General features: G+C 34.9%; 1 protein-coding gene and 1 long non-coding RNA gene across 2 annotated transcripts in view; one reads left to right on the forward strand and one right to left on the reverse strand.

Moving 5' to 3' along the window:
* Positions 1 to 207: 207 nt before the first annotated feature.
* Positions 208 to 1797, forward strand: LOC127952245 (uncharacterized). The gene is made up of 3 exons (XR_008152873.1): positions 208 to 464; positions 1045 to 1110; positions 1719 to 1797. It is a non-coding gene; the product is annotated as an uncharacterized LOC127952245 (long non-coding RNA).
* A 6481-nt stretch (positions 1798 to 8278) lies between these two features.
* LOC127952205 (gastrula zinc finger protein XlCGF7.1-like) overlaps positions 8279 to 23640 on the reverse strand; it is a 119454-nt gene continuing 104092 nt past the window's right edge. The window contains exon 5 of the mRNA XM_052550619.1: positions 8279 to 8547. Within this exon, the coding sequence (XP_052406579.1) occupies positions 8515 to 8547 (33 nt within the window). The 3' untranslated portion in view covers positions 8279 to 8514. The remainder of the gene's footprint in view (positions 8548 to 23640) is intronic.

Here is a 23640-nt window from a genome sequence, read left to right on the forward strand (position 1 = left end):
CACACCTCTAATTTCTGCTCGCTCAGCTGATTTCTGCTCTCTCGAGTCTACATGACTTTTGACAATTTGGGGGCGGAAACCAAGGAGGGCACTGACCCTCTTTTGATTGGTCACTTTCACACAGGGACATCCTTGTACCTTGATTGACAGCTCTCATTACAGGAAGCACGGAGTTGGGTTAAGTTACCACCGAAGAAGAGCTGCGCTGATCATAGTTAAATCAGTTACCATCGATGAATATACACTCTAGAAACGGTTGGGTCATTTTGTTGGGTTATTTTATTTCTTTTTAAACACTTTTGGGTAGTTTCAAATTTACCACGTGTTGGGTTAAACCTGCTGGGTTGCGTCGCTGGGTTGTTTCAGGTCAGCGCTTGGGTTATTTAACGCGCCTTGAAGATCGCTCCCCAACTGTCATTTTGGAAGAACAACGGGGCAAAGCCACGGCTTTCAACGGTTTTAAGGTAAGTTTATTTAATGGTTTCTTTAATAATTAATTTAAATTGGCAGAATTATAACTTTTTTTGCAGCAACATTACTGTTAAACTTCTATAGGCCAACATTATTTACGTTAAATGATGAACAGTTTACCTCAAACGGGCAACCTACGTAACGTTACTCACATAATCGTGCTAAGGTATCTAAGACGACAGAATAATACAGTTTTATTAAGTTTCAGACAGTGACGGATGGCTGAAATATGCGAATACCTGTGAAAATAGAGGAAAAATTAGTTTGTGACACTGAAAAGCTCATTTAACATTTAAGTGAGTCAAATGAGTTCAAATAAGTGAATACGACTATCTGCTCTAATGTAAACGCCTGCAGTTGTCAATATCGACATGGGTTCAAATAAACCGGTTCAGTAATTCTCGAACAAAGTGATTCCCGGAAAAGAATGGACGTCTCAGGGCATTTCAAAGTGCGCGCACGCACAGCGGACGTAGGCCGAGTTAGTGAGTTAGTAATGATTTAATGCTTGTGTGGTTTATAAAGACTTTTTACATACAAGTTATAATTCAAAATGTTGTTTTTTCCTTTCAGAAAAGCACATGGATACACTTGTGAGAGAAAAACTCTTCGAGTGCAGTCTTATTGAGGCATCTAACGGTAAGTTCATGTTTATTATACATTTTACATAATTGTTTGTCTGTTATAATCAACTAACGTTAACCCTCACTTAACTTAAATGCACATACATTTTTATTTCGTGCATAAAGCTGCACTTTATGTAACTTTATGTTCAGATTACATAATTTATGAGCGTAAACTTCATATACCCATTTTCCAGATCGTGTTTTTGATTTGTCCTTATCACTTTGGTACACCTATAAGTGTTTATGGACTGTTTTAAAGCTGGGGAGTAACCCAGTACCTGTGTGACTTGTCATAGAAATGTCTGTGTGCGCGCATTCAGTGTGATCTCCCTTATCTGTGCCAGTGACTGTGTGTGTTTGATATAGCCAGCCCAGCATATTAACATAAAATTGTGATTTATGACTGGAACATCCCATTGATTAGACAGTTTGAAAGCACACCTTTCAACCAATCACTAGAGCATATTCTGCTTCTGTAGACCAACTCATAGGTGAATTTAACTCATAAACATGATGGACTCAATTTCATGATGAACTTCACACAGTTAATTGAACTGAATCACTGTTATTAACAGTTAACAAATTAAAACACTTTGTATTTTCTTTTACTTTATTTTATAGGTTGGAACAAACATGGAATTCTTTAACTGAGCAGAGTACACAAAACCCCAATCAACTGTCGTGGCGATTTAAAAATGCCTTACACAGAAAGCTGTCAATTTGTGTCAAGGGTGGGACTATACTATGGGGCATGTTTGTATTGGGAGATATTTAGTAGTTTTTACCCCAAATCTCTCACTGTTTCCACTCTGATGCACGTCAGCAAAACAACATTGCAGTTCTACTCTGATTTACCTATTTGCATCTTACCCTATATTTTATTCATCAGGTGAAAAGCATTTTGCACAATTGTCTTTGAGTGACGTCACCTCCCAATACAAACACTCTCCATAGTATGGTCCCACCTCTGACAAAAATTGACAGCTTTTAATGTGAGGCATTGGAAATTCAGATGCTAAAGTAATTGCAATTCCATTTGAGTTTTGGCAGGTAACGTGCGACACAGTGAAAAAACAGACATGGTAATTCATAAAACCTCATGTACTTGTTCTTATGATGCATCTATGCTAACATTAGTCTGTTTCTCTCTTATTCCGAGGTCACCGTAGCCACCGGTATCCAGTACACATCCAGATCAGATGGTGGATCAGCACCTAGAAAGGACCTTTACATCACTGAAAGACAGCGGAGACCAGGACAACTAGAGCCCCAGATACAGATCTCCTGTAAAGACCTTGTCTCAAAGGACCACCAGGACAAGACCACAGGAAACAGATGATTCTTCTGCACAATCTGACTTATTTTCCTATTTAATATTGTAAAGCTGCTATGATGCAGTATTTGTTTAATATGACAGGCTTATTAGTCATAATACATGGAAAATACAGCTGCAAACGGACTTTGCTTTTCCATTTGAAATTTGGCAGTCCCTGTGCATTCATGAAAACGGAAACAGTAATTTTTGTTCAGTGTTTTTGAAACAGTGTTTTTGTTCAAGATTTGCAATTGTGTTTGGATTATGTCACAATGTGTCACATGTGGAAAACGCAATTGAAAATATAATTTGCAATTCCTTTTGAAAATTATCCTTCCATAGACAGGCTCTATAACAGAGTACACTGCTCTCAGGTGTTGATCTTTGCTTCAAATCTTAAGTGTTTGACAATAGTACACCCAAAAATGAAAATTGTCATTAATTATTCACCCTGGGCTGAAAGCTCTCGAAATTCATCGAAAATATCTTAACTTGTGTTCTGAAGATGAACGAAGGTCTTACGGGTTTGTAACGACATGATATAAATTTATAATATACATTTTAGGACATCTTTAAATGATTTTACATTTAAATGTAAAAAATGTTAATTGTCAATGTCATTTCACTGTGTATTTAAATAGCTAAACATGTAAAAATGTAATAGTTAAACAGCTAGACACCGGTCATTCCGAAATAATTTTCTTATTTATTGCAACTGTATTTGTTTTTTTTTTGTTTCGTTTTTTTGGAATTGCTGGAAAAAAAAAGAAGGGAAAATTGCATGTTGTTTGTCAGTGGTACAAATTTATGAATGTCAGATTCCATTAAAATTATTTTTAACAGTCTAAATAACCTGTATTCTTCATTATTTATTAATCCATGATTGCTTTGTTAAGCAAAAGTGAAATTATGAGAATAACCCAGCAAGAATAACCCAGAACCAAAAAAATGCAAACACACAAAGGGTACAAATTCCAATCTTGGGTTTTCTCAATAACCCAGCATGCTGTTCTGTCTAATATTTACCCAGAGCTGGGTTGCCAATTGGGTTATTTTTAAGCTTCAAAACTAATAGGCTAGCTAGTTACGTTACTTGTTGCTCAAAAATATGTAACGTCAATGTTAACTTACTTAACAAAACGCAAATATATACATCGATGGTAACTTAATTGATTTAACTATGTGCAGAGACATTTAATGTATATTAGAAAACTCATTCTAATTCATTTCCACTCTTCTTCGGTGGTAACTTAACCCAACTCCGTGCTTCCTGTAATGAGAGCTGTCAATCAAGGTACAAGGATGTCCCTGTGTGAAAGTGACCAATCATAAGAGGGTCAGTGCCCTCCTTGGTTTCCGCCCCCAAATTGTCAAAAGTCATGTAGACTCGAGCGAGCAGAAATCAGCTGAGCGAGCAGAAATCCACCACGCGAGCAAAACAGCACTCCGCGAGCAGAAGCCCGCTGCGCGCGAGCAGGATTCCACTGCACAAACAGAGTTAACCTATGAGAGTATGCCAGGCGCTCGCTCGCAGCTATATGTACACCTCTCGGTTGTTGAATTTGTGCGCGAGTACTTTTATCATGCCAGCTGAAGGTTCATTTTTGCGCGTGTGAAATACAATAATGAACTCGTGAGCATGTCTTACACGCTCATAACATTTGACTTAAATGTAACGCCATAGTGGACCTGAAGCCAAGCATAGGTCTCTGCAGGAAAGTAATGGGAGTTACCAGATCAGGGTGTTTTTAGATCATGATACCTGATTGGCTGATGTCATCTTGATGGTGGGGTTAGGTAAGGGGGATCATTTTGATTGCATGATTTAGAAACACCCAGCAGTTTGAAAACAAAGACTTAAGTCATAAATGCCCACTTTTACTCTGCAGAGACCTAATTCTCACCTTAAGGGCCAGAGTTGACAACCCCTGACATACTGATTAGTTAGTAATCCCTCATGAAGAACGAGTACACTTTAATTTGTACATTTTGGACAACCATTGTTTTTTTATTATTAATTTACATTTTAGTTACTGTTTTCTTTCTCACTTTAGATGCTGGAGAAAAAACAGCGAGGCTAAAGCATTCAAAGAAACATCTGCCGTGGCTCATTAATCCAGAATTGGGATGGAGGAAGGAGCAGAAGAAGCAGAAGATCAGAGATCAGGCAGAGATCTACTGGTGCCCCTGTGGGAACCCCATTTACCTAACGTGTTAGTTAAACCAAAGATTTTCATCACTCACCTTTATGTTGTTCCAAGCCAGACTTTTGTTCATCTTTGAAACATAAATGCAGAACTTTTTAATGAAATCTGAGAATTTTTTTCAATATAAAATAACACATTCACATAAGCACCATGATGCATCAGTGTTGCATTGGCGTGAGAGCTGGCGCTTTTGTGAAAATCCATTGGGGATTCATAATTTCTGAATAGATTATTTTTGCTGTTGTTGTTGTTTTTTGCGTACACAAGGCATCTGTTAAAAAATATCTTAATTTGTGTTCTGCAACATGGTTTGCTGCAACATGAGGGTAAGTAATTAATGACAGATTTAAATTTTTGGTTGTTGTAATGTGGTTATAATTGGTCATAGTTTATTGTCTTGAAAAATTATATTAATACAGAAAGATGGATTAATTTGATAAGTTTATAGTAAAGACTTTTAAATTGATAATAAAAAAATCGAAATAAATACTACATTTTTGCAAGGTCTATTAAAAAAATACTGACAAATGTAATGGTTTCCACAAAATATTGTGGAATAGCACAACTGTTTTAAACATTGATAATAATCAGAAATGTTTCTTGAGCAGCAAATCAGTATATTATAATGATTTCTGAAGATCATGTAACAGTGAAGACTGGAGTAATTGTGTTAATAATTCAAAATTTTTCTGGTTATCAAACAAAGACATAAAACATTCATTTAATTTTTCTTTTTAATTATTGAAAATTAAGCAAACTTTATTTTTTGTTAAACAAAGGGGATTTATTCTTAAAAATAAAACATGGAAGAAATGTTGTGTGATTATTCCTTAAAATAATGTTTGTTTCATTTTAGCTGTAGTATTAGGCTATGTACATGTTGCTGAAAAATAGTAATACATTTCTGGCAAACACTTGTCTTTAAATTAAACCAGACTTATTTTGATGGGTTACCGGGAATTCCTTTACACTATGCTCATGAAGTGACTGTCAGAGCAGTTCTGGAGATGTTGTTCATGTGTCCTTATTTAGTGAGACAGCAGATGCAGAAATCACGCGAGCGTCACGCGCGCTTCAATGTGTGTAAATAAACTTCTGCGCCATTCATTAAAGGGTTAGTTGACCCAATTTGCAAAATTATGTCATTAATAATTTACCCTCATGTCATTCCAAACCCATAAGACCTCCGTTTATTTAAGATATTTTAGATTTAGTCCGAGAGCTCTCAGTCCCTCCATTGAAACTGTGTGTACGGTATATTGTGCATGCCTCTATATATTCAAATCAACAACCTAAAAAAAAAAAAATAAATTGCAAAAATAACTAGGGAATTCACAAGCCTTGTTATAGAGAGCTGTACATCAATCTAGTGGTTAACTATGGCATTGCAAGAAATTATTACTTACTACTCCCACCAGGAGGCACCAATCTGACTTAAAAAAAAAGGAAATACAGCATCAATTGAAATATATGTATATATTTTTTATTATTTGATTCTTTTTTAAATGGGGAAAAATATATCATAATTATTGCATAAATATGAATTATTACCACAAAATCCTCTCAAAATTAATAAAAATATTTAAAAAATATTATTGAATAAAAATATATTTCATTGATTTTACTGGTCGGCTATTTGATTTCAGGGGTCCGGTGAAGGTCCTGAGTGTGACTCTATTTCCAAAAAGAAAAAAAACTAACTGAAAAAAACAAAACAAAACATGCAGTCTATGTCAAGGCAAAATCAATTGTTTTAGGAATAGCCTGATATGTGAATTGTTCACAATTATCTTTATTTTATAATGTTTCATTGTTTCTGAGTGCATTAATTGTCTAATAATGATAACTGACTGAAATAATGAATAACGGTTCGATACATCAGATACATCAGCTCTATAAGATCCTCTATTTAACTCCTGACCCCTTAAGATAACAACTTTACAGAAATAATTATCATTGGACACATGGTCTGTTCTGGGAAACACTCTTTTCAGACAAATTAAGATTAGAGAAAACTTTCAGAGATCAGTTTGACTCTCTGACGGTTTCAAACATATTGACATTGTGAAATAGTAGTGATCTAAACCATAAAATGTATTAAAAGACTTATGACTTCATATCATAAGGTATGAAAATACATATTTTCCTTGGACAGAGGAATATGATTGAACACCTTCAACAGACGATATAAATACATTTTGAACACTTAACTTAGTGACTACTATCAGGATGTGATATATATTTTTTTACAGACACACAGGACAGCCTATCATCATCCTCGCACCGAGTAATATGATTAGAAACCAGGGTTAGAGGCTTCAGCAGCATATTATCATTCAACACGCAGGGTGTGATGAGAGTAAAACACTCTTTCAGACAGATCTATGAAAACTTTTTAATTTACAGAGTAATTAAGTTCATTTTAACCTAGAATACATTAAATTAACAGTTGTCTGATTCTTAAATACAGTATAACTCTCAAAATAATAAAAACATCCAATGATACAGTGTACAGATGATCAGTGAACAAACTTCAGCCGAGAAACATGATCCATTTGTAGATTTCCAGAAACTGATCACTGATCAGACTGTCTGAGAGTGATCTTCATTTGATAACAAGAACTTACGATAAATGTTTATTACTTCAATGCTTTTTCCTAAAATGTGGTGTATATGAACTAAAAATGCATCCTTTATTTGTACAGAAAATCAGAAATCATTAAACACCCCAAACTCTGAGAGGACTGCAGCTGCACACACATCTGGATTTACTGATCAACAGGGTATGGATGCAGTTCTGTATTATTATCCCCATATAAAAGCATATTCTTTTCATATTCATATTCTTTCATTGTATGAAGATTAGTGCTTTAATGTTTAAACATACAAAGTCATTCCATGTTAGTGTGAACAGCTTTCAGCAGCATAACTGATATAAACTTCTGGACTACAGCACTGTGTTAAAGAAATGTCTTAATGCTGTCTTCATGCACTAATGTATTATATTTATATTTTCCATCATGTTTTAATAGTTGTAACGTCCACTACAGCAAGAACACTGAATCCAGACACCGCACCAATCTCTCTGAATCAGGGTGTGTTTGTATATCCTTATCATTTCAGACACTAAATTCACACTAGAATCACACTGAATTCACACTAGAATTACTATCTTCATTTCAGACACTAGAGTCACAATAGAATCACACTAGAATCACTAGAATCACTATCTTTATTTCAGACACTGAATTCACACTAGAATCACAATCTTCATTTCAGACACTGAATTCACACTAGAATCACAATCTTCATTTATAGACACTGAATTTACACTAGAATCACAATCTTCATTTCAGACACTGAATTCACACTAGAATCACAATCTTCATTTCAGACACTGAATTCACACTAGAATCACAATCTTCATATCAGACACTGAATTCACACTATAATCACACTAGAATCACGATCTTCATTTCAGACACTGAACTCACACTAGAATCACACTAGAATCTAAATGTAGTCCTCTCTGGAGTTATTAGAGCAGCTGAACACAAACTTTAACTCAAGCCATGATTAATTTGTAATTTATATATTCATTTTCTCATTTAATTCTCTCATACTTCATCTACAATCCTTAAACATGAAAACTAATACTGTTATGTGAAAAGTAACTTTATTAAATATCAAAGAGATGTCACTCTCACCCAGATGATCTTACACAATCATGTCTATAAACAATTATCTGGAAAGCAAATAAAATACTGTTTATCATTTCATTCCCAGTTTCACAGATTGAGTCCGTTTTTTCTCGTCTTTCCTGCAGTGATTGAGATTATTGTTAAGTTTGCAGTGTTTGCAGTGTTTGCTGCTCCTACTGTGATTCTTCTTCAGATCATCTGTGACAGAAGAGCTGGTGAGTTTTTATCTGAAACAATATTTAAAACAGCAAACAGGAGGATTATCCATTGTTTTATTTATGTTTTTTTTTTTTTATCTCAGAAAACAAAGAAAAACCCTGACCATTTTGAGGAAATGATGCCATCCATTTTCTTTTTATTTTTTTTTACAAATAACTGGCAAGCTGTATTGAGCTGCTTGATTAATATGGAGTTAATGGATATTTGTATGCAGTGTTTACAATGATTGTCTTGTGTTTGATGTATAATCTGCTTTAAATATAATACTAAATAGCAAAATGAGCAAATTGATTGCATAATAATCTCTGTTATGTGCGATGGGGCTGCTTTTGTGAATCTATTATCTGTTTGTTGTTTAGCATTTATTTTTATTCATTTATTTATAATTTGGGTGATACTAATTTCCTTAATAAAACATCTGCAATTGAATTTACATGTTTTCCTTTTCTTTTTCTTGATTGGTCTGACCAGACAAATCCCATGTGAAAATCCGGACAGTCGTGATGGTGTGAACAGGAGTTAACAGATACCAATCAACCAACATCCTGTCGCTCATCACGACTGTTAGGAAACTAACTGGTTTCTCCACTAAGTGTTTTTTTCCACGACATGGATCTTCATGTGTCTCTTTAGGTGACTTTTAGAAGCAAAACGTTTTGCGCAATGATCACATGTGTGTTGCTTCTCTCCAGTGTGGATCCACTCATGTGATTTCATACTTACTAACACTCTGAATCTCTTGTCACAGTGTGAACACTTATATGGTTTCTCTCCAGTGTGAATCCTCTCATGCACTTTTAAATTGCTCGCTGAAATAAAAGTCTTGTCACACTCAAAGCACATGTACTCTCTCACACCAGTATGTTTTTTCTGATGTACATTTAAACTTTGCGGAAGTGAATAACTCTTTCCACATTCAGAACATGAATGTGGCTTCTCCTTCATATGAACTTTCAAGTGTTTCTTCAGGTATGAAGCACACAAAAATGTTTTTCCGCACTGATCACATGTGAACGGCTTCTCTTCGGTGTGGATGTTCATGTGTCTCTTAAGGTTTGCTGATTTTGTGAAGCTCTTCCCACACTGATCACATGTGTACGGTTTCTCTCCAGTATGAACTCTCATGTGAAGCACAAGACTGTCTTTCCATGAGAAAATCTTTCCACACTGAGTGCAGGTGAAAGATTTCTTGGCTCTTCTTTTCTTTAAAAATGTCTTATTAGTATTTAAGCGACTTAAAGGCTTTTCTCCAGGTTTGTCATGGTGTTTCTCCTCCACTTCACTCAGTTCTTCACTCTCCTCGTTCCCTTCCATCCGCTCTGAAATGAATTAATAAACAGTTAATTTCATTTTCAGCACATTATCAAAATGAAAACACAGAAATACAAAGTGATCAATCATGTTGATGCATTTTTATAAATGCACTGAAACTTTGGATGAACAAGCTCATATTCAGGTTATTATTTTTTTTTAAACATTGCTTCCACTAATATGGATGTAAGGATATTTATGATGTGTGATATTTATCATACCATAACATCTTAATTGTTGTTTGTTGCAAAATTACATTATCAATTGTCACTTGGCCAAAAAATCTTGAGTCCATTCATAATGACAGTTACTTGCTCAGTTTCTAAATGAATCGACGGTTTTAAACAAATCTATTGAGTCAATGATCCACCTATTCATTTGATTATAAAGAGTCAATAAGTCAGTGAGTTGAATGAACAATTCAATGCATCAGTCATTAAGACCGAGACTTAAAGCCACTTACTGGTGGTTTCAGTGTAATATTTATTTATCCATGACAGGCCTAAACCAGTCAAGACCAGCACAAAAGCACAATCAGCAAAATATAGAGTGAAGTTGTTAGCTTAATATTCATTGTCTTCTGTTTCTGCATGTTTTTGCCAAGGACTTTTATTTTGGTCTTGTGTCCTCCGAGAAGGAGGATCTTGTATTGTAAAAGGAAGTGCGGGAAGAGAGGGAGAGCAGAGTGTGGCGGGCACGGAGACGAGTGTTGCTCTCCTCCAGTTCAAGGACTTTGCTCAATAAAAAGTTACTAGCCGTCAATATTTTCAAGTCCATCATCTTTTTTCAAATCAACCCACGGGCAGCTAAACCCTACGCCTTCCATATTTATTGGTTGCAGCGGTGGTTGTCTCTCTTGCTGTTGGACTGGTATGGTGACAATGACTAAAATATATGATATTCACTGCCCTTTCATCATATATGCTGGATCATTTGTATTAGTGAATTCATTTTTAGACTGAAACGCATTTGGCTTTAAGTAACATTTCAATTACATGGACTGTATTCTGACGGTCTATTTATAACTTTAGAGCAGTTTTGTTGTTTTCACCATCGTGTGTGTTTTCATTTCATGTTCAGTTATATGTATATGTATACGGAGAGAGGGGGAAAATAAGTAAAAGCAGACGTATGCAACGGGACTATTAGAAGTTGGCTTATTGCCAGGATTTAATAGCGCTCACTTTTTTCACTACCTTCACTACATTAAGTCTAACCTGCAAACCTTTATCTATAAAAGACTTTGCTGGATTGAACTAATACAACACTGCATTGACTTCACTCTTTTCAAACATGGCAGAGGACAATGTAACAAACCCGCAAGTGCACTTCAGAGCTGTTTTACCTCCAGACTTCACTGAAGATGGCAACGAAAGCTTTTCTCAGTGGGCTCGTTGTTTTCAAGTATGCTGTGAGACCTCAGGTATGGACAAACCTCAGCTTGCCAAAGTACTTCCTTCAAGATTGGCCGGTGCTGCATTTAGTTACTGGGATAGTTTTTCAGATAATATAAAAGCTAATTATGACACCACTTGTAGCAAATTAGCTGCAGTTTTCGATCAAAATTAAGAATATTTCAAACTTACTTGAATGCCAGTCCACGTCTGAGTAACGAGCCATTGGAAGTCTATGCTGCCGAATTGACTTGCCTTGTTCACCAAGATTTTCCAGACTATGGAGAATCAGCCATCAAAGGTGAAATTTTGCGACGTTTTATAACTGGATTTGAACCTGCATTGTTAACTAAGCTGTAAAAGTTTGGTGTTACTACACTTGAAGATGCGATTAAATTAGCTGGTTGGTGTGAGAGAGCACGTTCTGCAGCCACTGAGTCTTTTCCTCTGCCGGGGCCTGCTGCACCTCAACCTGCCGTGGTACACAGCCTCACGACAGAGTCGACCAATATGCTTGCAGCACAGCTCAATGACCTTCATCTGAAAGCAGACAAACTTCAGTCTGTTGTTACAATTACAAAGTCTCATTATACCAGTTCCATTTCATCCCCAGAACATCACTTTGCCTATCGTCCACGATCACCCTCACTAGACAGAGTTAAAGACAATCATAATTTGTCATCTTCTCGCTATCAACATTTCATTGCATCCGATGAGCCCTACTTCAGAGGTAGATCTCCTGTACGTTCCAGTAACAGCCATCGCAGACCACAAGGAAGCCCCTGGCAAAGTTATCCTCTGCAGCAAGGCTATGAAAGATCCTTACACTATGACAGTCGAGATATTCACTTTAGTCCTCAGTGGGGATTTGCTGCATACGATGCTCAGCCCAACTATAGGCATCAATCAAACGACGACAGCAGTCCAGGCAAGAACTGAGATCGACAGAGGGGTGAGCAGTATTACAGACATAGCTCTCCAAGTCCACAACGACCATATTCACACCATGTATGCTTCAGCAGCAGTCGGGAAACGAATGGTAGCTGGAGATTAGGGCCAATCTTCAGTTCAACTGTCAGCGGCCCATATCGACAACACAGTGACATTTCTAGACTCTGCAATCTGGACACTGTACATAAAAGGACTCATTGAGGACCAAGAAGTCAGTGTTTTTCTTGACACTGGTGCTGGTTTGTCACTCATTAGTGAGGCCTTACGTCAACGCATCCCTGCACTGAAACACCGCCCCTTGCTGAAAAGTTTCCAAGTGGCACATACACTGACAGGACAACAATTAGACATTTTAGGCTCATTACCTGTCACATTACGTCTTGGGTTACACACATTCAGTATGAACATGTATGTTGTAAGAGACTCTAGACAGGATGCCCTTCTTGGGTGGGACTTTTTCAAAACACATGGTGCCTCAAATGACACAGCCTCTGGTACTTTTATGTTCAATAATGAGAAAATTTCCCTTCTCAGTTCCTCACATGCATTACCCTTTTGCTGTAATGTGTTCTTGCTTTCACAGGTGTCAGTCACCCCCTTGACAGAGATTGTTCCTGCTTCAGTAGCATGCAACTCAGAAACAAAAATTCAGCTTCTTGGTTTTCAAGGTATTCTAGAACTGAATGTGACATTTGACAAAGACTTGACTGTTGAAATGTTGAAAATGTTGAAAATGGGCTCACTGTAGTTCATTTACTTAATCCTACACACCAGGATATTGAGCTGCCCAAACAGACCCATTTAGGTCAATTCTACACTGTGCGTAATGTGCCTTCTGATTTTTATAGGCCTATGGATAGTCTTTTGGCTCAGGTTAGCCTACAGAGCCTTTCATGCCATACACCTGATGTTCAAATTGGTACTGACACTCTTACTCCAAGTGAGGTAGAGTAGTTAACTCCCTCCTACAAGAGAACTGTGATGTCTTTAGCACTACCTCTGGGGATCAAGGTAGAACTGATTTGATTAATTATAGCATACAGACATCTTCTACATCCCCTGTACGTCAGAGAGCATACCGTATATCTCCTGTCCTACGAAAGGAAATCGACAACCAAGTACAGAAACTTCTTGATGCTGACTTAATTGAACCTAATCATAGCCCATGGGCTTCCCCGGAAATAGTTGTCCGTAAGACGGATGGCTCTTATAGATTTTGGATTGATTATAGATGATTGAACTCAATTACTATCAAAGATCCACACCCACTTCCACGTGTGGACGACAGTTTAGACGCCTTTTCTGGAGCCACCTTGTTTAGTACTCTAGATTTGTCTAGTGGCTATTGACAAATTCAAATGGATGATGCTAGTAAGGAGAAAACTGCCTTTACTACAGGTGACTCCCTCTATCAATTTAAAGCTGCAGTAAGGAACTTTTGTAAAAATATATTTTTTACATATTTGTTAAACCTGTCATTATGTCCTGACAGTAGAATATGAGACAGATAATCTGTGAAAATAAAATCAAGCTCCTCTGGCTCCTCCCAGTGGTCCTATTACCATTTGCAGAAAGTAATCCGCTCCCGGTAAGAAATCAACCAATCAGAGCTGCGGTCCGTAACTTTGTTTGTGTTCAAAATGTAGAAATATTTACATAATAAGTGAGTATATCATGGATACATTTTCCAAACCGTGTTTTTAGCTTGTCCTGAATCACTAGGGTACACCTATAATAAGTGTTTATATTCTGACTATTTTAGATTGCTTCGGGGATAGCGAGGCGGAGAAACACACTACCTTTGTGATTCTTCATAGACATAAACAGAGAGAAGTAGTTCCAGCTACGATGTTCTTCCGCAAGACGCAAGCAGTTCTGTTTATTAACCGCTAGAGCCTAAAAAGTTCCCTACTGCAGCTTTAAGGTCATGCCAATGGTTCTTACTAATGCCCCCCCAACATTTCAGAGATTGATGGAGCTTGCTCTCCGTGGCCTCCAATGGTCCAAGACTTTAGTATATCTTGACGACATAATAGTCTTCAGTAAGACCTTTAACTCCTTTACGTGCAAGCATTGCCGACGGCCTCAGTTTATTATTGTTTCACTTTTACAGCACGTTAAACATCACTCTCTTACTTGATCTGGACAAACTGTGCATCAATTGAAAGTTTAGACTCTAGCTTCGATATTTGACCAATATTTTGATAAAACATTGTTGCAGTGACAGTTATTTAGTAATGGTTCTGTAATCAATGGTAAATCTCCATCACCTTCGTGCTTTCAGATGGAGTAGCATTAACTACACAGAGCCATTGTTCACTAATAAACTGCGTAAAACCACAATCATATATTACGTAGCTTGTCAGTGAACAATGGCTCTTTGTAGTTTGACTGCAACATATAATCATTGCTGTTAATAGTGTTCATCGTCTGTTTGATTACGTCATCAACTGAATTTTACCGTACATTTCTGCCATATGTACATTAATTTGACAGTTACCACTGATAAGCTACTACTAAATATATTGTCTAAATTTAATTTTCTGTAAAACTGCTTTGCTATGATTTGTATTGTGAAAAGTGCTATACAAATAAACCTGAAATGTAAATGAAATTGCAGCAGCAACACTTCATATCGATTCCTATCAATTCCCATCACAGATCTTAAACTTGACTTTTGACCTGACATTCAATACCAGTTTTTTTTTTTTTAAACTAAACATTGATCACACAAACAGTCAGGAGGCAGTCGTGGCCTAATGGTTAGAGAGGCGGGCTTGTAACCTAAAGGTAGCTGGCTCGAGTCTCAGATTCAGCAGGAATTGTAGGTGGGTCAACCAGTGCTCTTTCCACCCTCTATACCAAGTGTGCGTGCGTGCGTGCGTGCGTGTGTATGTGTGTGTACGTGTACTCAAATGGGTTAAATGCAGAGAATGAATTCTGAGTATGGGTTAACATACTTGGTCACATGCCACACTTTGAAATCGCCCAGGTCTGAATGTGTTAAATGCTATTTTTATCACATTCTCACTGCCGGTGTTATGATTTCTTCTGGCTCTGTGAAAACCACTCTCAAAGTCTTGAGGTGCTGAGTCGGTCTGCAGAGCAGCTGTGGAGTCTGGCCTCATGTTCCTATATATATATAATATACATACATACCACCCACCCACTCCAACAGCAGTCCATACATGTCACTGTTTGCAGTCTTTTATTTTAAGAAGTGAACAGGTGACGAGTAGCTTCACACACTCCATTCCCTCACAGTCCTCTGCATTCAGACAAATACATTATGAGTGTAATAGAAAAATAACTTGTTCACATGAAAGGCTAGAATCCCATTGAATATACTTCATTTATATTCTGATCACACTGATAACACTTTTGTAGGGGGACCAATTCTCATGTTAACTATATGCTTACTATATGCATATTAATAAAATACTGGCTGTTTATTAGTACTTATAAAGCAAATATTCTGCATGACCATATTCTATATATCTAATCCTAACCAATACCTGATTTTAACGGTAACACTTTATAATACTGTTTCTTACTTACTACATAACTAATTAGGAATTATTGAAGAACTAACAGGTGATTATTCATTAACACTTAACTCACTACTGTTAACTACTAAGAAAGATGTGTTAACTAATCAGTATGTAATATAATTTTATGATTGTGTTAAGTAACAGTTAGCTAATCAGTAACTAATATATTCTGTGATACCTCCTGAATAACTACTATTAATTATCTACTAGTTAAGGTTCAAGAAAAATAACTATGAAATAACTACTTCTGAACAGTTATACGCAAAAAAAAACACTATAATAATCAGGCTGTGTCCCACAAATCAAGTACTTGAGTAAAAGTACAGATACCCCAATAAAATATTACTCCAGTAAAATTATAAGTAGGCTTGTTAATTTTCAAAATTACTTGAAAAGGACAAGTACAAAGAACTACTACAGTAGCAACTTTGTTACAGCCCAATTATTAGCCTATAATGGAAATGAAATATGGATTTAGTTTACTTATAAATGTTTAACTTTTGATTATGAAATGTTTGTTACATTAATTAAAATGTGGGCAGTATACATGTTAAAATGGAATAAAATATGCTGTATTAAGAAATGTTCTCATCTGAAATAAACAGATGAGAGTATTTTAAAAAGTTTATGATTACTTTTATAGGTTGTTTTTAGTCAAAATGATGTAGTTTATTATTTACTAGGTTCACTTTAGAATTCTGTAAGTTCTGCAAAATTATCTGATAATTCTTTATTAATTACTAATGGGTTCACTATGTTTTCACTTTAGAATACTGTTTCAGATTCTAAGTAATTTTTCAGGAATTATTTGATAATTAATTATTAATTACTAATCGGTTCACTATGTTTTCACTTTAGAATACTGTTTCAGATTCTAAGTAATTCTTCAGGAATTATTTGATAATTAATTATTAATTACTAATGGGTTCCCTATGTTTTCACTTTAGAATACTGTTTCAGATTCTAAGTAATTCTTCAGGAATTATTTGATAATTAATTATTAATTACTAATCGGTTCACTATGTTTTCACTTTAGAATACTGTTTCAGATTCTAAGTAATTTTTCAGGAATTATTTGATAATTAATTATTAATTACTAATCGGTTCCCTATGTTTTCACTTTAGAATACTGTTTCAGATTCTAAGTAATTCTTCAGGAATTATTTGATAATTAATTATTAATTACTAATGGGTTCCCTATGTTTTCACTTTAGAATACTGTTTCAGATTCTAAGTAATTCTTCAGGAATTATTTGATAATTAATTATTAATTACTAATCGGTTCCCTATGTTTTCACTTTAGAATACTGTTTCAGATTCTAATTAATTCTTCAGGAATTATTTGATAATTAATTATTAATTACTAATCGGTTCCCTATGTTTTCACTTTAGAATACTGTTTCAGATTCTAATTAATTCTTCAGGAATTATTTGATAATTCTTTATTAATTACTAATCGGTTCCCTATGTTTTCACTTTAGAATACTGTTTCAGATTCGAAGTAATTCTTGAGGAATTATCTAATAATTCAGCCTGATCTCACAATCAAAACGTACATATTTAGACGTAAATTAAAACTGTCCAATACGTATGTGCCTTTACGTATTTACAGTGTTGTTTACGTATTATCTGGACGTAATTACAGGTTCGATATGTAACTAAATTTACATAAAAACAACCTAAAATACGTACAGATAGAACGTGTTCTCTGACCAGTCAGTTATCCATAGAAAAATGCGTAACCCCACCCGAACCTAAACCTACCCAATTTATACAGAATGTTAAAAGAATAAAACATAATAAAACACAATTTTAGTAAAAATATAACATTAAAACGTTATTTTGAGCCACTAACGTTAATTCTACACCTACTCCTAAACCTACCAATAACCATTTCTTAAAACTACATAACGTTACAGTTATAAATAAACAAATAACAGACAAACAAACTTAACATTAATCATTTATTTTTTGCGAAAAGATCAAAAGTGGTACCAAAAGTAGTTCAAATGATAATGAGTTCCAGTCGCAGTCCTCTCTGGAGGTAATAGTTTTTATAAGGTACAGAGCCGAATTTAATTTATTAATCCGTGAAATTATGAATCTGTCTTCTCTCCGTGAAGGCGCACTGTCGCAGTACTGATTTCAAATGTCTATCAACTGAAACAAGGTATGTCGCAATCTGTGACGAATTAGGTGAGAACCAATGAGAGTTCGATATCAGTGCCGTAAACCGTGTCGTAACGTTTCTCGAGGGTGGCGCACTGGCGCTATTTTCACATTCAAATCAAATAACGAGCGCGGGCTTTGACTATGTGATGGTCGCTGTTACTGAGAATGAAGATGAAGATCGATTGATAAAGGGCCGAATTTGGATATGTTCCTTGCAAACTTCTGGATTCTAAAGATATGGAGTACAGCAAACAAATAAAATGGATGTGATTTGTAATTTCATGCTGTGCTTTTGTGTATCTATGGTTGTAATGCCACTCATTGGATAGGAGAAAATCGCACAGCAAAATATTGCAAAATGTTTCAGGTTCAAAATAAGTCATTCAGAATTATTTGATCATTAATTATTAATTACTAATGGGTTCCCTATGTTTTCACTTTAGAATACTGTTTCAGATTCTAAGTAATTCTTGAGGAATTATCTAATAATTATTTATTAATTACTAATGGTTTCCCAACATTTCCACTTTAGAATAGGTTTAATGTTTCAGGTTCAAAATAAGTCCTGCAGAATTATTTGATAATTAATTATTAATTAATAATGGGTTGCCTATGTTTTCACTTTAGAATACTGTTTCAGATTCTAAGTAATTCTTCAGGAATTACCTGATAATTCTTTGTTAATTACTAATGGGTTCCCAATATTTTCACTTTAGAATAGGCCTAATGTTTCAGGTTCAAAATAAGTCCTGCATAATTATTTTATAATTCTTTATTAATTACAAATTGGGTACCTGTATTTTCACTTTTCCTGGTATATCTATCTATCTATCTATCTATCTATCTATATATATATATATATATATATATATATATATATATATATATATATATATATATATATATATATATAATGTGGTATATGCTGAGGAGGCACACATACAGTACTGTATATAAAATATAAAAACTAAGGTAAGTTATCACAAGGCACTGGAGTGGGGTTCCTACTACAAGGTGATTTCTTACAAAACACACTCACAAAACAATTTACTAAATAGGCAAAACCTCTATAAAATGTATTGCATTTATTAATATTGCATTTTCATACTACTGCTATTATTGCTAATAGCATTTATATGAAAGGGTCACAATTCAATGTAATTGTGTAAAACTGTCCATTAGTAGTTACTTCATAGTTATTTTTCTAGAACACTAAGTAGTAGATAATCAATAGTAGTTCTTCAGGAGGTATGACAGAATACATTAGTTATTGATTAGCTAACTGTTACTTAACATAATCATAAAATTATATTACATACTGATTAATTAACACATCTTCCTTAGTAGTTAACAGTAGTGAGTTAAGTGTTAATGAATAATCACCTGTTAGTTCTTCAATAATTCCTTATAAGTTATGTAGTAAGTAAGAAACAGTATTCTAAAGTGTTACCATTTTAACAACTACCTCACTAACAATTAATAAACAGCAAATTAGGAGTTTATTGAGGCAAAAGTCATAGATAATGGTTTGTTAATGGCAAGAATCAAACCTGAAAATAAAAAAAAAAGAAAGAAAGTGACATCATCTGAGCAGGTGGGAGGACAAGAAAATCACCTCAATCCTTTGTTTCAGTTTTCACACAAGCTGCAGTGTTACACATTATAATGAGAAACGTCCAAAATATTTGGTAAAATGTTTGTGAACCAGATCTAAAATAAATAAATCAAACCGTTAAAGTAATATTTCATCTGACCTGACACTGACGATCAATATGAAAGTTTCCCAAACCTCCCTTTACTGAACATGTTGTAGATGATTTGTATGGCTTCATACTCGCATTGTTTTATTTCAAAGCTCTGAACTGTTCATTAATCCGAGATCATCAAAATTAACTTACAATCTGTATAAAATGTATTTATTTTTTGTAATCAAGTTATTCTACTATTATGAACATGTGTTTCTCGTGTGTAAGGAGGCCTTCAGAATAAACACCAACCTGTTTGTTCTTGAGTATCTTCAGTGTGTTTTATTCTGCAGGGCTCTGGATCGCTCATCTTCTCTCTGTACTCTTTAATAAACTCAGTCTTTACAGATTTCAGCTCTTCTGATGATTTGATGCTTGTCTTCACTTGTAAACTTATGGAGATAGTCCTACATTTATTGCTGTCAATACATCCCAACTACTGTGAGGGAGGAGTAATGTATCTGCCAAAAAAATATATATATATATATTATATATATCTTTCTGTAGAAAGAAGCAAGAAAAGATGCACAAGTAGCCCTGAACCTGATGAAAACAATAAACTTTCACTAAAGTAAAGAAGAGAAATACGGTGAGCTGCTCATCTCTCCTCAGAAGACACAACACTCGCTGACTGAATGAGGAATGAGTGTTGCCAGATCCCAGGAAAAATTCCAGCCAAAGGCTTACTAGTGATCAGGGTTGCCAGATTTTCATTTCTCAATATGCGGTCTTGTTTGTACTTGTGTTCTTGTGGACTATGGCTGGGCGATATATCTAATGATATGATCATGCACATCTAGTCAGTAAATCTGGTTCCGTGTTTACCCCTAAATCACCATCACTTCAAATGAAGCGGCATTTAATAGACAGAACCGTAGATCACTGACAATGAACTCTTTTGTTTTTTTACATTTAAGTACAGTATAGTTATGTAACTTTTGTTATAACATATTTTAATTTGATCTTTATTTAAGTTTTTCATTTACCTGTAAGCACAGTGCAGTGTTAATGTTCAACACAATGTTAAAGTGACTGACAACAATAAATATTCATTTGGGGGAAAAATCTGTCAGTGACTTGCTGACTTGTACATTAACATGAACTAACAATGAACAACTGCATTAAAATATAAATATCTAGGCAACTTGCTTACATGAAGTTAAGTAAAAACACTTATACCTATAATTAAAAATGAAAACATTTTCCATACCCCACAAGATATTAATGCAACATTTCAGACGTTTTACACAATGATAAAGAGACGGATCAATTTTCTAAAGTTAACTCAGAAAGAAGAACCATTTCACCACAGTTTTTAGAAATGAAAAGCTTGTTCATCGCTCAGCAGATTAATACAGCATTTACTTTAGTTTAATTATTATTATTATTATTTTTTATGTTTGCATCCCCCAGGATACATAGCTGCTTTGGAGTTATAAATTAATTACTTTTACATTTAATCATTTAGCAGACGCTTGTATTCAAAGTGACTTACAAATGAAATTAATTGAAAAATGAATGCTTGTTTGCTAATGCGTGTTGCAGCATTTTAGCCAGATATTTAATAGCATTTTATACTGGACAGTTTGTACTCAAACACATTGTTAGTTTTTTATATTGAACTTGCAGGTTCATGCAGCACATAAATAAATGTAATAAATTAAATGTGAATGGAGTGAGTGGCTCAGGTCTGGTCTAAATGGAGAAAAACATTTTCCCTGTCATTTAACATGTGTTTGCTTTTAGTAAACTTCACAGACAAGACAACATTCCTCCACATGATGGCATCGGAATCAGAATTCAAAGTTCTGTCCTGGAATATTCATGGTCTGAAAACAAGACTAAATGAAAAAGAAGCTCTACTGGCAATCTTTGGACAACACGACGTTGTGCTTCTGCAAGAGACTCATATTGGTGAGAAAGACATTCGTAAAATCACTGAGGCCTTTGGAGGGGAATATAATTTATTTATACAATTAAATAAATGTATAAATAAATATAAAAAGACATGTAAAAAAGCAAAAAATAAATAATTATTTATAATTTCATTTAACTTTTTTTTTTCAACATCTATTTTATTTATCTATAAATGTATTTCTATTTTTATTTATTTTCACATTTATATATTTATTTATTTATGTATGTATTTATTTCCACATTTATTTATTTTCACATTTATTTATTTATTTATACATTTATATATATTCACACATATTTATTTCTACATTTCTTTACTTATTTCCACATTTATTTATATTCACATATATTTATTTCTACACTTCTTTTGTCTATAGGGTAACGAGTAAAGCATGTTTTCGCTCAGGAATAGAAATCGAGTCAGAGTAGGCTTTGAGGACATTGTGACAAGTACAAGAAGTCTAGCCTACATGACACACCTGTTGATAGTGTGAGATGAATCATTTAGATGTGCGATATGGACACAATCTTATATCACAGGTTATTATTTCAGTTTCACATGGGGGTTGTTTCAGCTGGGAAGCGTGCATTCTGTGATCGTTTTTTAGGTTTCACTTTCAACACGTTTCAAAGATTTGGGACAGAAGGAGGCATAAGTTACTGTAGATTTGTCACCTCGCACCATGTCCAGTTTGGTCACTGCATCAACTGATTAAAATGTGTTCTCTTGGTGTAGACATAGCTTTAAATATGGATTTATCAGCTGATTAAATACACCAGAAATATCCAGAATGAAATCGAACAAAAGGCATCCATCGGAGCTAGTGAAACTCTCTCTCACACACACACGTTTGTTTATGTGAAAAGTGGTTCATTCATCCCATAGGTGTAATGGTTTTTATACTGTTCAAACTGTATATTATATGGCCCTACACCTAACACTAACCCTCACAGGAAACGTTGTGCTATTTCAGATTTTCAATAAAAGTCCCTGTAGCCCAGCCTTACACACGCTCCAAAAAATACACCAAAAATGTAATTAGAGGTACAATTGCCATCAAGCTACACTTGAAAATTCATGTAATAATGTATTTCATGTGGTGGTGTCACTTAGCTCCACAATCTTAACTGTATCAATGAAATAAGACACCATATACCTCATTTAAAGTAATCTTTTATGAACTGAACATATAAGGATTTTGGATGTGTAAGTATTTTGAGTCTTGAAGGAATCTTGGACATAGTGGATACAAGGCCTAAACAAGGCCTAAACTGCTCAACAGCAGACACTGAAGAAATCCTAACCCCGCTAGCATACCTACCTGTAATATCTTCATTGATGCAATGGCTAATAAAACTGGGTGAAGACATTGATGAAATTAAGAGGGCTCTGGGCTTCATGTCACAGGAAATAACTCAAGTGGCAACTGAACAAAGAGGCCTAAAGGAATTGCTGGAGGAAATTAAACAACTGAAAAAAGAGGCACAAGAAAAGGACAAGAAAATTGAACAACTGGAAAGAAGAATTGATGATTTGGAGCAGTATTCAAGGAAGGATGACCTGTTGATATCAGGGCTTGAAATAAAACGCTCTTATGCACAGGCAGCAGCCTGTGGTGGGGGAGAGAAAAATCTGTTAAATCCTGCTCTAAGTCCTGAATTACCAATGCTTGAACAACAGGTAATCAAGTTCTTTGACAGCAATGGCATTACAATAAATAGTGAGAACATTGTTGCTTGCCATACTTTGCCCCAGAAAGACCGCAATAAGTCAAATATTCTGATTTGCTTTGCTAATAGAAAGCACAAAATGGAGGTGTTTAGGAATGGCAGAAAATTAAACGATACAGGTGTTTATGTGAATGAGCACCTAACTAAGAGAAATGCTACAATAGCAAGAGAAGCAAGGATTTTGAGGAAAGAAAAGAAGATTCAAGACACCTGGACAAGAAACTGCAGAGTTCTGATCAAGCTTAACAGACATCCAGAAGAAGCTAAAGTGATCACTGTTAAGGATATAACAGAGTTGGACCAATATAAAGGACTGAATATTGCCATGG

The sequence above is a fragment of the Carassius gibelio genome, chromosome B3 (genome assembly GCF_023724105.1).
Source record: "Carassius gibelio isolate Cgi1373 ecotype wild population from Czech Republic chromosome B3, carGib1.2-hapl.c, whole genome shotgun sequence".
NCBI classification, from domain to species: domain Eukaryota; kingdom Metazoa; phylum Chordata; class Actinopteri; order Cypriniformes; family Cyprinidae; genus Carassius; species Carassius gibelio.